General features: G+C 48.0%; 1 protein-coding gene across 2 annotated transcripts in view; it reads left to right on the plus strand.

Annotated features, from left to right (window-relative positions):
* Positions 1-15,728, plus strand: part of PCSK6 (proprotein convertase subtilisin/kexin type 6) — a 134,387-nt gene that overhangs the window by 8,418 nt on the left and 110,241 nt on the right. For both annotated transcript variants that reach the window (XM_021680644.2, XM_021680645.2), the window contains exons 2-5: positions 6,004-6,114; positions 6,876-7,019; positions 8,242-8,318; positions 10,519-10,607. In XM_021680644.2, coding sequence (XP_021536319.2) covers positions 6,004-6,114; positions 6,876-7,019; positions 8,242-8,318; positions 10,519-10,607 — 421 coding nt within the window. The remainder of the gene's footprint in view (positions 1-6,003; positions 6,115-6,875; positions 7,020-8,241; positions 8,319-10,518; positions 10,608-15,728) is intronic.

Raw genomic sequence — 15,728 nt, forward strand, 5'->3', positions numbered from 1 at the left:
GAGCACATGGTGGCTTTGGGTGGAATAGAGCTGGGCTTTCATGCTCTCGCTGCCGACATGGGCTTATGGGAGGAAGCTACAAAACAAACCGTTTGTCACTTGTCAAGCCCACGACTGCTGTGCTAGGCCAGCTTCGGGTCTGGCAGCATGCCTGTGGCCCACAGGGAAGAGGATATGCCCAGGGCTGCCCAAGCTACGCCTGCCAGAATGACACTTGGACACTCTTACAGTTCAGTAAGCATTGATCACCCGTGACACCCACAGGCCATCTAGTGGGATCCTGCTCATTATGTCACCTCTTTATACACATCTTTACATTTTACCTTCTCTATAGAATGGCATTCCCAGATGACTAATTTTAATTTGACTTCTCAAGAAGAAAGATGGGGTGGGGGCATGCCCGGCAAAAGAAAGCATTGCTATTCACGGTAACCTTGGGAAGATGAGGAAGTCTTCTGCATGCCTAGAATTCTCTTCCCCAGAGCAAATAACTTTCTATGATAAATATGCTGTAGGTTTAGCAAGAAACATACCCCCCAAAAAATAGGTAAAAGGAAAAGGATCAGCGTGAAGTTCCACCTTCAAAACATGACTTTGAAGAAATCAAGACATTTTATACAGGTTTATACAGGTGTGCTAGGAGAGCTGATTTGTGTTTGGGCCACATGTTTGGCAAACCTTGCTCTTGGCCCAAATCATTTATGGTTGATCTTCCACAAAAAAAAAAAAAAAAAAAAATCAATCAAGGTCATCGGGTGGTCATTAAGACTCAATTGCATTTTCTCCGCTGAAATGTGTTTTTAATAGTCTACTTGTGGTTATATTTGTAATCTGAAATGTATTCATTGAACTTCACTCCTGCGTTCAAGAAGCATTTAGTGAACTCCTTCTATATCCCACACATTGCCTGGCACACTAAAATACAGCGGTGAGGAAAACCCAGGCCCGCCCACAGGCCAGTGGGGAGCAGAGGGCAATCAGACGGACCCCCAGATACATCCAATCATGGACTGGCCAGTGCCGGAAGAACAAGGTGCGGGACAAGCCCTAGACCTCAGGCAGAGACTCACCGAAGTTTGTATTCAGCCTGTGTCAGTTTTCATTTTGCCTTTTCCGTAAGAAAGAGGATGATACTTTGGTCCAGCAAAGCTTTCCTGAGCTAGTACCTGTTACAGGGCAGATGTTTGCTGAGAGCTGGGGAAAAAAGGGTGACCTCAGTCATCCCTCCTGAGAGGAAAGAAGGGCTCCTGAATAACAGTGTGCGCACTGGGGGGTGAGGGCAGTGGTAAAGAGACATGCAGGGGAGCCTAGGAGCCCCGAGGGGGACCCCTTCAATGGCCAGCCTGGATGTCAGAAAAGGTTTCCAGCACGTGTGGAGGTCAAAAGATGAATAGAAGTAAGTGGCCCAGGGAGGGGGGAAGGGCACTCCAGTCAGAAGGCGCAGAGCCTCGTGGCACAGCCAGCCCTGCTGGCTGTGGAAGGCCAGGCGAGAGTAGCCTGGGGGTAGAGTGAGGTTCAGAGGGGAGAGGTGAGGAGGGCCGTGTGACCTGTCAGGCAGGGAGTGGTCGGGGCAAGAGCTACAGATCTGTATGGGAGGTGGTTCTAGCCAGAGTTGGCCCCAGTGGGAACACCAGGGTAGCTGTTCTGGGGTTGAAGATAGTGGTAAAGAGCGGCTGCCTCGAGCATCTCTCCCTGGCCCAGGGTACCTCCCAGGGCAGCCTCAGCCACAGCAGCCCCTCCTCTGGGGTCCCATGTGTTCTCATCACCAGTGACGAGAGGGGAGGCCTGGCCGAGCTGGGAATCCCAGATCCTCCATTACCAGGACAGCCTCATGGGTTCTTAAACATTGAAAAATCCCAGCCCTGATTAAGGCCACTATTTAAAGCTGTATTACTCTCTGAGGACAGCTGTAACAAATTGGCCACACACTGGATGGCTTAAAATAATAGAAATTTATGATCTCACAGTCCTGAAGTCTAGCAGTCTGGAATCAAGGTCTCCATAGGGCAGTAACTCCCCTGAAGGCTCCAGCTGAGAATCTTTCCTTGCCTCTTCCAGCTTCTGTTGGCTCCAGGTGTTCCTTGGCTTCTGGCTGCATCCCTCCCATCTCTGCTTCTGTCTCCATCTTCCCGAGGGCTGTCCTCCTGCCTTCTTGTATGGGGACACGTGTCTTTGGAATTTAGGGCACACCCAAATAATCCAGGGTAATCTCATCTGGAGATCCTTAACTTAGTTACTTCTGGGTGGACATACCTTTTGGGAGGCCACCATCAACCTACTATAAAACCTATGGAGGGGCCTGGGTGGCTCAGTTGGTTGAGCATCTGACTCTTTGATTTCAGCTCAGGTCATGATCTCAGGGTCATGGGATCGAGCCCCACATTGGGCTCCATGCTCAGTGTGGAGTCTGCTTGAGATTCTCTGTCTCCCTCTCCCTCTGCCCTTCCTCTCTCTCTCTCAAATAAATAAATAAGTACAATCTTAAAAAAAAAAAAAGAAGCCTGTGGGGAGTGAAGTAGAATGAGCAGGCACTTTCTTGTGCATAATATTCCCTCTTCCTTTAGTCCAGTGATCTGAAGGTTTGATGCACGATCCATTGTCTTCATAAGAAGGTTGGGCTCAACCCTTACCAGGCATACTTAGGCCCTGAATGTATTTTAGTATGCTCCAGGCCCACTCCTTTGCAGACTTACTTGAGTTTAGGACTGATTTTCTGAGTTCTATGTCTGTGGCCTTGAAAGGTAGATTGTGTGTACAGTACACTGTCTCCTCCCCTGCATTTTTCACCAAGATAACGTCTGAACGCCTCCCCAGGAAGTTGAGGGATCTGGATAGACCATGAGTGAATCTTCAATGTAAAGGGGCCATCCAGATAAACTGCCAGAGAAATAGTATGAAGAATACTTGAAACCCCACAAAGGATCCTGGGTTGCCTTTTCTAAGAAAGATAATCACATGCATCAAGGAAAATAGCCTCAGTCGGGTCTCCCTGCCAGCCTCGACACCCACCATCAGGACCACTTCACTGTTTTGCCCTATTTGTTCCCAAGTTCTGCAGAAGAATCATTCCATGAGTGACACCTCCTTGGAGATCCTAAACTACCCATCCCTTTCTCATAAATCACATCAGTGTTCATGAACAAAGACCCTCAGACATGCCTGTGGGAGCGTCACCCCTTTAACAAGGACAGGCACAGATACTATTTGATGGGAGAGCTAAAGTTTTAGTCACGTGGTTTTGGGTTAGCCCCTGTGACCTTGCTGGACAGGCCAGGTGGCTCCTGGGTTCCAGCCTGAGGGGCCTCTGCAGAATCCTGTATCTGAGCTGGGGGTGCAGCAGAGGGTGCCTTGGTCCTAGATGGGATGCAGTGGTATTCAGGCATCAGACATACAGTAACACTCAATGCAACTTTGTCAAGCGAGCAACTGAATATGCAACCAGAGGGGCCGTACCGTCCAGAGGAATGAGGCCAGGTAGACTGGGCAAATGACGAGATACAAGCGTCTAGGATCCCCTTGTACTTCCCAGCACTTGGCTGAGAAACAAGGCAGTGACTGGAGCCCAGAGAAAGAAAATGGCAAGCAAGCCCAGACCCAGGGATCACTGGCCCAATCAGCCTGTGACAGTGAGGTCACTTGCGATTCCATCCGAATAATTTGTTATATTTGGTTCCATTGGCCTGACAGCGCCTCACTGGTTGTCAAAGACTTATCATGACCTGTCGCAGGAGAGAGGGTTTCCATTGAGACCATGCTAGAGGGAGAGCCCCCAACTGTGCCACGGACCCATGCCATGACTGCCTGCCCTCAGCATTCGGTGTTAATGTTGGGTTCTTACCCAGAGTCCAGCCGTGACTGGGGGCCAGGATGCCCATATTCTTTCATCCCACTAGGGGACTATCTTGTGACTTAGGGCAACTTGCCTTCCCATGTCACCTCCCTGATTTGGGCGAGTCACCCACTTGGGCTTGCAAGAGGAGAGTTCACCTCCTTCTCCTCTGTAACTGGAAGTGGGGCCTGGTGTCCGCAGTGGACAAAAGATGCTGGATGTCAGTAAGATGGGTGGTAAGTCAGTGGGGCAAGATGGATTGGGAACATGCCGGGGAGCTTGGGGCCATTAGTGGTACACGTAACACTCTATTCTGTAATTAGTGTTTAGCAGATTAGGAAATATTGTCTTAAGCGTTTTATACTAAGTAAATCTTTCTGGTTCAGGCAGTGATGTATGGGGAGGTTGCAAAATGCCATCAGAGGGTATTGTGAACAAAATGTCTCATTGTCTAGTTTTATTTTCCATGGAAGTATCTATCCACGGCAGTCATAAATTGTCTAGGACTTGGGGCCGAGGTTAATTTTAGTGCCTAGCCCAAAATTGTTTTTGAGCTGTTTGTGGTGTTTCTAAGGAACCTGGTCTGTCTGCTGGTGTTTCAGGAACAAAGCACGTTGGCAGTGGGACAGGCTGTGATACTCCTTTCTAAGCATTTTGTCCTGTTGACCAGTGTTGCCTTTCAGATCAATCCTCACCCTTAAGTGTGAGGCTGTATGTGGGGCTGTTCTGCATACCCCCTTCAGGACAGTGTGGGGAAGTTGAGGCCAAGAGAGGTCTGAGGGAAGACATCTTGCCCCTCTGCCCTTGGGTGCCTTTTATTCCCTTCCAGAGTTGCCTCGGGTGGCTCCCACGGGTGGCTATGCCAGCCTTGGGTCTGAGCCTGGGGTCACCAGCCGTGCCTGGGCCCCCACTGCCCCCGCCCTTGAGGCTCCCATCCCCCCTTCCTTCTCCTCCTCGCTCCACCTTCCCTACCTGTCTGCCACTTCAGAGCCTGCATCACACTCCGGGCTGCTTGGTGGGAGCCCCCACCTAGAGCACAGACTCCCGAGAGCAGAGCCCAGGTGCCCTCATCCTGCCCATCTCCACCCCAGAGCCAGACCAGGCCCCAAAGGGAGCCATTACTGAATCAGGTGGGACCACGGCAGCAGGACCAAGAAAATGCTTTGCTTCAGGGCATGGGAATTCTGTTCCCCATGATCTTCTAAAAGAAAAAATAAAACAAAATAAATGTCTTCTACCTTGAAAAACTCTTACATGCACATGCACACACACACTGAAGTGAGTGCTTTATATACACCAGTTCATATGCCAGTGCCCCCTCATGACAACCCATGATGGTGCCCATTGTACAGATGAGCAAACTGAGGCCAGGAGGTTATTGGACCACTGTCAGTCTCACAGCTGGTTGAGTGTGGGCCTGGGTTTTGAATCTAGGCCGCTAGGCTCCTGGATTCCCGCTCTTAAATATCATGTATACTCCCTCTCAGACTATTTTACTTGGTTGTGAAGGCAGATCACGCCAATGGAAAATTTATAAAACCCTAAATTTCTAAATTTCTAAAATAATTTAGACATTTTTAATTAGCAATAATGTCACCACCAAAGAATTGTGGCTATTAACATTTTGCCGTGTCTCTTTCTAGATTTTTCTCTGTGCTTATTTTGGTACCATGTTTCCCGTGGCTGCTAAAAATTCCAACATCTGGATTACTATAATTTACTGATTCCTGTCCTCTCTGTAGAACATCTTGCTTCCAACTTCCAAGAACCATTTGATCAATTTCTCCCCTCTTCACACTCTTTCCATTCTCACACATGTATTTCCTTCATATTTGGGCCAAGGGTCACCAGACAATTCACTGGCAACTTTACAAGCTTTCTCTCTCTCTCTCTCTTTTTTAAATTTTTTTAGTAGAATGATTTCAAAACCTATTTCCCCTGCCGTGAGTTCTCATCTTTCAAATGTGGTCATTTTGAAGTGAAAAATGTCTCCTTGGTATTTACTATCCAAGACTCCTGTGAGACAGATATTCATGAAAAAGGACACTTGTGTAGCACCTACCGAGAGACAGCAGATACAATCATGAGATCCCCTTTAAAATAAACAGTAACTGTAAAAAATAAAAAAAATAAAAATAAATAAAATAAATAGTAACTGCATTTCTCCCTGCCAGGTGAAATGGTTCCAACAACAAGAAGTTAAACGCAGGGTGAAGAGACACGTGCGAAGTGACCCTCAGACCCTCTATTTCAACGACCCCATTTGGTCCAACATGTGGTACATGGTGAGTACGGCCTCGCTGCCCCCAGGGCATTTGCATTGCTGTGTTGCCGAGATGGCTTAATTACCCCCCAGCAGAGCTAAATCCTCACAGCAACCCGAAACAGACACACTTCCTATCAGTGTGAAACCCCTACTTCAAGGCTGTGTAGCACAGATGTTCTTGTGAACGGTTTAAGAATGAGGCGAAATGGGGGCGCCTGGGTGGCCCAGTCGTTAAGCATCTGCCTTCCGCTCGGGTCATGATCCCGGGGTCCTGGGATCGAGCCCCGCATCGGGCTCCCTGCTCGGCGGGAAGCCTGCTTCTCCCTCTCCCACTCCCCCTGCTTGTGTTCCCTCTCTCTCTGTGTCTCTCTCTGTCAAATAAATAAAAAAATCTTTAAAAAAAAAAAAAAGAATGAGGTGAAATGCCCCAGGGAAGTGGTGGGGGAGTCTCTGGGCGGAGGAGTGATTTCATGCAAGCTTAGGACTAAGTAAACAGTGAAGACTGAGAGCCCGCACAGGAAAATGATGCCCTAGGAAAATGATAGATTGCCAGGTGTGGAAAAAGCACAGGGAGCACTTCACATTTACTCTTCCTGGAAATGGGTGAGAGAAAGGGGTTGTCTGCTCTGTAGGGCACGGGGAAGTGTTTCCTCCTTACACACTTAGGAACATCCCTGCTGGGTTTATGCGGTACAGTGTGTCCATCCTACGGCACAGTGTGGCCTAAAGGAGTCCGTGCTGGGGGGCGGGGGGGGTGCCTTGTGTCTTCTGTGCATCCAGCACTGTGGTGACAAGAACAGCCGCTGCCGATCAGAAATGAACGTCCAGGCAGCGTGGAAGAAGGGCTACACTGGGAAAAACGTGGTGGTCACCATCCTTGATGATGGCATAGAGCGGAATCACCCCGACCTGGCACCAAACTATGTAAGTCAAGCCTAGGAACGTGCAAAGATATTCAACCATGCTAGTCATTCAATAAGTACAAATTTTAAAAACCGTAAGGTGCCATTTCTCCCCCACGCCCCCCCCCCCATTATATTAAATGATACAGAAAACCATGATGGGGAGGGTTGGCGAAACACACTTCCCTCTGCCATCCTGGAGCCGGGGGTTGCCCAGAAGGATTGGTCCAGATGTTTGAGGAGTCACATGTACTCCTGAGACTGGGTCCTAAAGAATTCAGAAACTTGGGTGGAGCTGGTCATTGGACTAACACGAGCAGCGTGAAACATGGTATCGTTAAAGCCTGGGCTCTGGACTCAGCTGTCTGGGTTTCTATTCTGGCTCTGCAGCTCACTAGCTCTGAGACCTCAGGCAAGTTGCTTCACCTCTGGGCCTCAGTGTCACCATCTGTAAAATGGTATCTCAACAGGTTATTGCGAGGATCGAATGTCTTTGTAAGTGTAAAGAAGAGAGCCTAGCACATAGTGCATAGGATGAAGGCATTCAATATTCTAATGAGCCTACGTGTGTAACAAAGCTTAAGTTCACCCATGTCGTGTCTGTTTGAGAGACAGTTATGCAGCACTTAGAAATGACAGTTTTGAAGTCAACAACTCAGGAGAGCTTTTTTGAAGTGTTTTAAGAGGAGGATGTGAAATGATATGAATACCGTGACTATGAGTATATAAACAAAGACACGAACATTAGAAATATAAGAGGAAGGACATTCTGACACATACTACAACACGGATGAACCTTGAGGACATTAAATGGAAGATGCCAGTCATGAAAAAACCCAAATACTGTATGATTGTGCTTATCTGAGGCACCTAGAACAGTCAAATTCTTAGAGACAGAAAGCAGAATAGGGGTTTGCCAGGAGCTGGGGGACTGGGGAGTGGGGAATTAGCGTCTGATGGGTGCCAAGTGTCAGCTTTGCAAGATGAAGAGGTCTGGGGATGGAGGGTGGTGATGGTTGCACAACAGTGTGAATGTACTTAATGCCATTGAACTTTATACTTTAAAATGGTTAGGAGGCTACATTTCGTTGGGTGTATTTTACCGCAATAAAAATGTATGTAAGAGGATAGTTACAGGAAGAGAGTACCAAGTATATGTTTTTCTCTACTTTCTAGTAGAGGCATAAAAATCATTTAAAGCATGCTATGCCGTTTCTCTTCAGTCACTGAGATTTCTTTCTTAGGATTCCTATGCAAGCTATGATGTCAACGGAAATGATTATGACCCATCTCCACGCTATGATGCCAGCAATGAAAATAAGTACGTCACTTTGTCTCCTCCTTCCTTGCTTCCCTGGCCCTCTCCCTGCAGAATCACTATTGAACTGGCTCCCAGTAGGGATCCCAGAAAGGTGATGGGGCTGCCTGGCCGGTGTCTGGGGCTTACCCAGGAGCCAGAAACCAGTCTGGGCACAGCCCTTCAGGCATAAGACGGCCTCTGTGGGTTTTGCCTCTTCCTGAGGGGTGTCACCTCTGCTGGTCAGCTAGAAACGGATATTTGACTAACATTGTTCCTGTTTCCAACCTTGTGTCCATGACCAGCTGTGTGAAGACAGCAGTTTGGGGGCACCTGGGTGGCTCAGATGGTTAAGTATCTGCCTTCAGCTCAGGTCATGATCCCGGGGTCCTGGGATGGAGCCCCACATCAGGCTCCCCCCTCAGTGGGAGTCTGCCTCTCCCCTCACTCATGCGCTCTCTCTCTTTCTCTCTCTCTCTCAAATGAATAAACTCTTAAAAAAAAAAAAAGACAGCAGTTTGGCCTATTTGAGCACAGAGGTCACATGCCTGAGCTCTCTTGTCTCCGTCTATGACCTTATGAGAGAAGTGGAAGGGGCATGGGTGGTGTTGGATAAATTTGGATAAATCTGGGTTCAAATCCCAGCTCTACCATCCCTGGCTGTGTGGTTCCATCTCAGTCTTAGAGACTTTCCCGTGGAGACCATGCTCCCTATCTCCCAGGGTTGTGGGAGGGGTGAGCAGACAGGTGCAGAAACTATGGGGGTGCAGTCTAGATAGTTGTTTTCATCACTTTGCAGATGAAGGCAGTGGGGTCTGGAGAGATGAGGTGACTCGTGTGCTGTAAGTGACAGCCCTGGGGGGGTCGAGTCCAGCATCACAGACCTGGCCTTGGGCGTTCATTCGCTGTGTCCTGCCTGTCTTTTCTCTGTTGGCATGCCCCGTGCCCCAAGCTCTTACCGTTCCTCCAGAAATATTTAGAGGAAAAGAACAAAAGCCCCTTCTTTCGTCTTCCAGCTGACACAAGGCTTGCCAAGGTGCCTTCTCCCTCCCATGTAGTGTTTTGCTTTTCTGTAGATTCCATGGTGAGATTCAAATACTGGTACTCACGCTGTGCTGTGCAGGGAGGCTCAGCCAGGCTGATGTGTTCAACACAACAGAGCCCAGAGCTCCCTGGAGCCCGTGGAGGCCCCAGCCCTGAGGCCTGCTTCCCTGCCTCACATCCCAAGGTCATGGCCCAAGGTGCCCTTCCTGCTCAGCGACGAGCACGCCTCGGGTGCAGGACGCCTCATTTCCCAGCCACACATCCAGGGGGCAGGGAGGAATGATCCAGGCAGGACACAGTGACCCATGAAGGGCAGGCTTGAATCTGGGTGACATGGAGCTCCGTGACATTAGGGACAGCCCTGGCTGGGGGGCTGTACGAGGTCCACAGAAGGACAGATGACTCCCTTCCAGAAGGCTAGCACGCAGACCTGGGACTATTTTTAAAGGTGGTTTTAAATTTAAATCAATGATTCTAATCCCCGTGGACTCTTCTCAGAGATGGGCTGTTTAAACTTGCCTGTATTTTGGCCTCTCTGCTAGAGAAATTACCTCGATGCAGCACATTGGAAAATGGGGTCATTACTGAGGAAAGCAATTTGTTTTACTGGTAATTTCTTCGTAGTCCCCCCCACCACTGGTGAGTGTTCCAATTTAGAGCGTTCTTCCTCGGCTCCTGCTTAAGTGGCCATGGAGGTGAGGGGAGGGCTGTCCCGAGGTGAGCATGGGGGTGGCAGGTGCACAGGGGACCCTTTAGTTCTCCTTCCATCCTGTCAGCCCGGCGGATGTCTATGCTGCCCCTGCAGCGTGCCAGGCAGTGCGCTGTCAGTGACATGAATGCATAGCTCGGGAGGAGGCCCGCCCCAGCAGAAGCCCCTCACTTCGTCCTGGGGTTATGGGGACGAGACGGCCCTGAGCAAGTGCTCGCCCTGGGCAGGGTGGCCCGGAAGGCCTTGTTAGCCTGCCGGTGTGGGGTGTGCCAGGGGCAGGACTGCCCAGGGCTGGGCAAAGCCGCGCCTGAGGCTCCCTGCTGGAGGAGCGAACCTGCAGGGGAGAGGTGGCGATGAGAGGGGCGGCCGGACAGAGGCTAACTGACTCTCCTCGCAGGACACCTGAGCAATGCCCCGGATCCACTACCGATTGCTGGGCCAAGCCCTAACTTTGTTTTCTGCTTTGTTCAGACACGGTACTCGTTGCGCGGGAGAGGTCGCCGCTTCAGCCAACAACTCTTACTGCATCGTGGGCATAGCATACAATGCCAAAATAGGAGGTAAGGTCCAGGGGCGCGCGGCCGGGGAGCTTCGGGGCCGCGGCAGGGGTGCTGGGCTGTCCCATCCCGCCAGGCTCAGCAGCCTCACCTCGGCCGGCCTTGGCCCTCTGCATCAGACACCACCCCCACCCCCCCCCCCCCCGCACCGGCCTGCAGCCTGGTGCCAGGCAGCCAGCACCCCGTGACCCGGGCCTCGGGGCAAAGGAATTGCTCACTGTGTTGCCCGAAAAGCCGTCGGGAAGTCGCCGCCTTTCTCTTCTCTGGCCCTGCTAGTCTGAGGCACCAAACCACCCCTCCGAAAAGGCCACGCTGGTTCCCTCCTGCTCACAGCCCTGCAGTGGCTCCCTGTCACCTCCACAACGGAAGTCCCCGCTCCAGCCTGCCGGAGCCTCCAGCCCCCGCCCCTCAGCTTTTCAGGGGGACCTTTGCCGTGGTGTCCCCCAGTCACACGTGGTCCTCCCAATTTAGGCCTGGGCTTGCAGCATTCCTTCCATCACCCCAAAGCCTCTTCCCGCCTCTCTCCCTTTGGCCCCATGCCCACTCCTCCGCCCCCTGGCTTGTTCACCCCAGCGGGTGGGGGACCGGGTCTGCCGGGTCCCTGTAAGGAGCAGTGCCTGACCCCAGGTGTTTCTGCCTCTCCTGTTTAACTTCTCCATTTATGAGTCAGGCTTCTCTTGCTAGGATAAGGCTTTAGAGCAAACAGTTACATGTCTTCTTCCCCATCTGAGCCTGGCAGTTTGACTATCCAGGTACTTCTGAGTATCATTTAGGAGCATTTTGTTGAGCTGGGAGCTGAGCAGGTGCATGCCATGGGCATGAATGGTCCTTGAGCATCCAGGTGGCTTTGGGGCACCCGTGTCCTCACTTGGGACTCTCTCGGTTTGGAGGTGCTCATGCTCACTCAGTGGGTGTGCCAGGATGCTGCCTTCCCTGCTGCTTTGCCTTTGCTGGGGTGACTGTAGCCCCCTCAGGTCTCCTATGAGCCACACGGGGGGAGAGGTTGGGTTTCCTGCATCACTCTGGAGGTTTTGATGAATAAATACCCCTAAGAAGTTCTCCATAAACTGTAGGACCAGGCTGACGTGGGTACCGATCCCAATTCCGCCACCCGCTAGCTGTGTGTCCCTGGATAGCCAGTGTAACCTCTCTGAGCCTTGGTTCCTTCATCTGTGGAGGAAGAATGGCAGTAATTCAGCTGACTCCCTGGGTCTGTTATGACCATGAATTGAGACACTGTGTGTGGAAAACATTGGCTGAGGGCTAAGTGTGCAGGGGGACTCCGAGCAACTCCATCCCTCCTGCTGAAACTCAGAGGCAGAATAAAAGTGATTTGTTTTGCCTTGCATGAGGGGTAGACCCCACCCTTGGGATTGTCTGAACGCTGCTCCCCAAAGACCCTGGACTAGCACTGACTTGTCTGAGAGCTGTTGGAAGTGCAAAAAATCGTAGCCCCTGTCCCAGACCTACTGAGTCAGGATCTACATTATAACAAAATCCCTAGAGGGTGTGACAAGAAATGTCAGTTTGAGAGGTGCTAGTTTAGAGGGTTCTGGAGTCAGGCAGGTAGGTAACACCCACATTGTGGGCCGTGATGAGCAGCCAGTGGAGTTAAGGAGGAAAAGAACCTCCAGAGAAAGTGCACATGAGTGTGGTTGGTTCTCACTCTATACTCCGTGCAAAATTGTTACCCCAGTTTCCCAGATTCTGAAGAGATCACTTCTACGACCAGGGCTTGGGAACAGGAATATTTTTTTAATTAATGTATTTAATATCTCTGAGTATAAACTATACATATAATACTGTGCTAGCCACTGAGGGGAAGAATAAGGATAAGACAGACACAATCTGGGACCTTCTAGGAGCTCCGCATGTCTTTGGGATGAACAGTGCAAAAACATGAAAGGTAGTACAAGACCAAGTACTGAAATGACAGAGGCAGACAGGGGGTCCTAAGTATGGCAGGGCAAGCACTCAGTGAGGGCAGAAGCACGAGGAGAAGGCATGAGCTCAACGTGAGAGAATTCGACTGGGAACAGAGAAAGTGCTGAGGTGAAAAATAGGATCCACAGCGTGGAGGCATGCCACGTAGGGTGCGCTAACACACAGCAGAAATTTCTGAGATGCCAATGGAACTGACTATGAGCTTACCCTTTAATTTTTTCTCTTTTTAGCTGTTGCTCAAGAGATTAAAGTGTATTTCCTAACTTACTCCAATCTCTCTGGAATCACTCTTATCCTACTTCACATATTACATATGAACCTAAAACAGATCATTTGAATTCACACTCACTCTCATGCTTTGTGCTATTGTTATTCTTGCTTTAAACAGTTGACTTTAAAATATTATTGGAAAAGACTATATTTACCTACATATTTACCCTTCCCAGTGTTCATCCTTACTTTCTAGCTTCGGATTTCTATGTGGTTTCCATTTTTCTCTAGCCTGAGAATTTCTTTTTGTATTTTTTGAAGTGCAGGTGTACTGATGACAATTTATCTCAGCATTCATCTGAAAGTGTCTTTATTTCATCCTCATTTTTGAAAGAAATTCTGCTGAACATAGAATTCTAATGTGACCTGTTTCTCTTTCAACACTTTAAAAATGTTCTTCCATTCTCTTCTGGTGTCCATTGTTTCTGATGATGAGTCATTTATAATCCTTATTGTTGTTCCCCATTTACATAATGTGATTTCTTTTTTTCTATCTGTGCTTTGCCTGTGACTGTAATGTCCTTTGGTGTAATTTTCTTGATGTTTATCTAGCTTGGGGTTTGCTTGGCTTCCTACTGGCTTGTTCTTATTTTTTGGTCTAAGTCAAATGTGGAAAAATTTCTGTCATTATTTAATTTTTTTTCAACCCTATTTTCTTTCTCCTCTCTTTGGGCACCAGTTATAGTTGTTAGATTGCTTGATATACCTTACAGGTTACTGAGGCTGTGTTCATTGTTTTAAGTCCTTTTTTCCTCTCTGTGCTTCAAATTATATGATTTCTATTGCACTGTCTTCGGGTCCATTAATACTTTCTTTTGTTGCGTCCAGTATGTTGTTAATTCCATCCAGTGAATTTTTTTTTTTTTAACTTTTCAGATCTCCTGCCTTTCTGTCCTGTGATTTCCACTTGACATTTTTTTTTTTTTTATTGTTTCCAGGTCCTTCCTGAGATTCTTCTTTTCTTCACCCATTATTTCTATCTTTTGTTTTAGATTCTTTAACATATTTGTAAGAGTTAAAGACTTGTACTAATTCCAGTATCTAGGTCATTTCTGAGTGTTTCTAATGATTGATTTTTCTTTTTACAATGGGTCATATACTCCTCCTTCTTTGCAAATGGCTAGTAAATTTTTGCTATACACTAGACATTGTTGTGCTACATTGTAGAGACTCTGGATTCTGTGATCTTTGAATGCTGTTGAGTTTTGTTCTAGCAGTCAGCTCAATTGGAACATGTAGAGGTTTGATTATTTATTTTTTATGGTTGATCTCTTTCTGATTTGCCCTTAGCCTTAGGGAAGATTCTTTATCCCCACCACATAGTCTTTACTTTTAGATCATGACCCTTTTGGCGTCTCAGTGGAAAGATTGAAATGTTTACCAAGACCTCTAACTTGACAAGAGTCAAACTCCAAATTGACTCCCCTACAATAGGCAGCAGCTGAAATATCCACTCTGCTCATTCAGCCTCCAGCTGGTCTTTTCCTCCTGAACTTCTTAAAGTTTTGCCCAAACATGTTTAGTTCAGGGGTCAGCCAAGTGTTTGAGGGGAGTTTATATGTCCTCTTCTGTGACTCTCTCCTTTCTGGGATTTATCTCAATTTCCAGCTGCTCTAGCAGTCCCAAACTCCATCCCATGCCTCCCCGGGAGAATTAGATTGCACTTTCCTGCTTAAGTTCTAGTCTCTCCATACCAAGAGAATTGGGCAGTTCCCTCAGAAGAAAAGTTATTTAAACTTGCATCATACCCAATATGGTTCCCTTCTTTCAAGAACTGAATCCCCTGCCTGCTTCTGCCTTCTTCTTGTTGCTTTCCAATGCCCTTGTAAAGTTGTGTTTCTATTCAATAAATCTTTTGTTGAGAATTTCATTATTATTTTTTAGAGGAGTTAGCGTGATGGAATCTACTCTGCTATTATTAGAACTATAACTTGTGGTTTCTTTACCGAATAGATGATGTATTTGGTACTATTGCTGCGTAACAGTTACTGCAAAATGTAGCTGCTTAACCAACAAACACGTGTTATCTAGCAGAGATAGTGGCTCAGGGTCACTCATAAGGTTGCCGTCAAGCTATTGGCTGTGACTATAGTCTGAACACTTGACAGGGCTGGAGGATCCACTTCCAAGATGGGTCACTTATTTGGCTATTGGCTGGAGCCCTCCATTCCTTGCTGGCTGGTGGCAGGAGCCCTTCTTCCTTGATTCCTCACCATGTGCAGCTCTCCATGGGATTCTTAGAGCATCACCATAACATGGTAGCCAACTTCCTTTTTTTTTTTTTTTAATTTTATTTATTTATTTGAGAAAGAGAGAGACAGCGCGTGAACAAGTAGTGGAGAGGATGAAGCAGTCTGCCGACCAGGCAGGGAGCCCAATGTGGGGCTCGATCCCAGAACCCTGGGATCATGACCTGAGCTGAAGGCAGACACTTAACCAACTGAGCCACCCAGGCGCCGTTATTGGTAGCTAACTTCTTTCATTTAAGGTGATTCAAGAGAGAGAAGGAAGAAGCAATGTGTATGACCTAGTCTTAAAAGTCACGTACCATTACTTCAGAGAAATGGATCATTAAGTCTAACAAACGCTCAAGGGGAGAGAAATTAGGCTGCACCTTTTGAATGGAAAAGTGTCAAAGAATTTGTGGATATGGTTTAAAATCACCACAGATGGGCTCCTAAAAATTTGATTACATATTTATACAAACGGAGTAATTTTTTTCTACCCACTTGCTTTGTAAAATTGTACATTTCTTATATGTTCTACTACATTAAAGTAATTAAATCAAATGAAAGAATTAGTAGAACTGTCCAAATCCTATCTTTAAAGTAATATTCTTGCTGGAACATTACTAATAAGTCAAGATAGCTCCAAAATACATGTAATGATTTATCAAAGTATGAAGGAGTA

This window comes from Neomonachus schauinslandi, chromosome 9 (genome assembly GCF_002201575.2).
Source record: "Neomonachus schauinslandi chromosome 9, ASM220157v2, whole genome shotgun sequence".
NCBI lineage: Eukaryota > Metazoa > Chordata > Mammalia > Carnivora > Phocidae > Neomonachus > Neomonachus schauinslandi.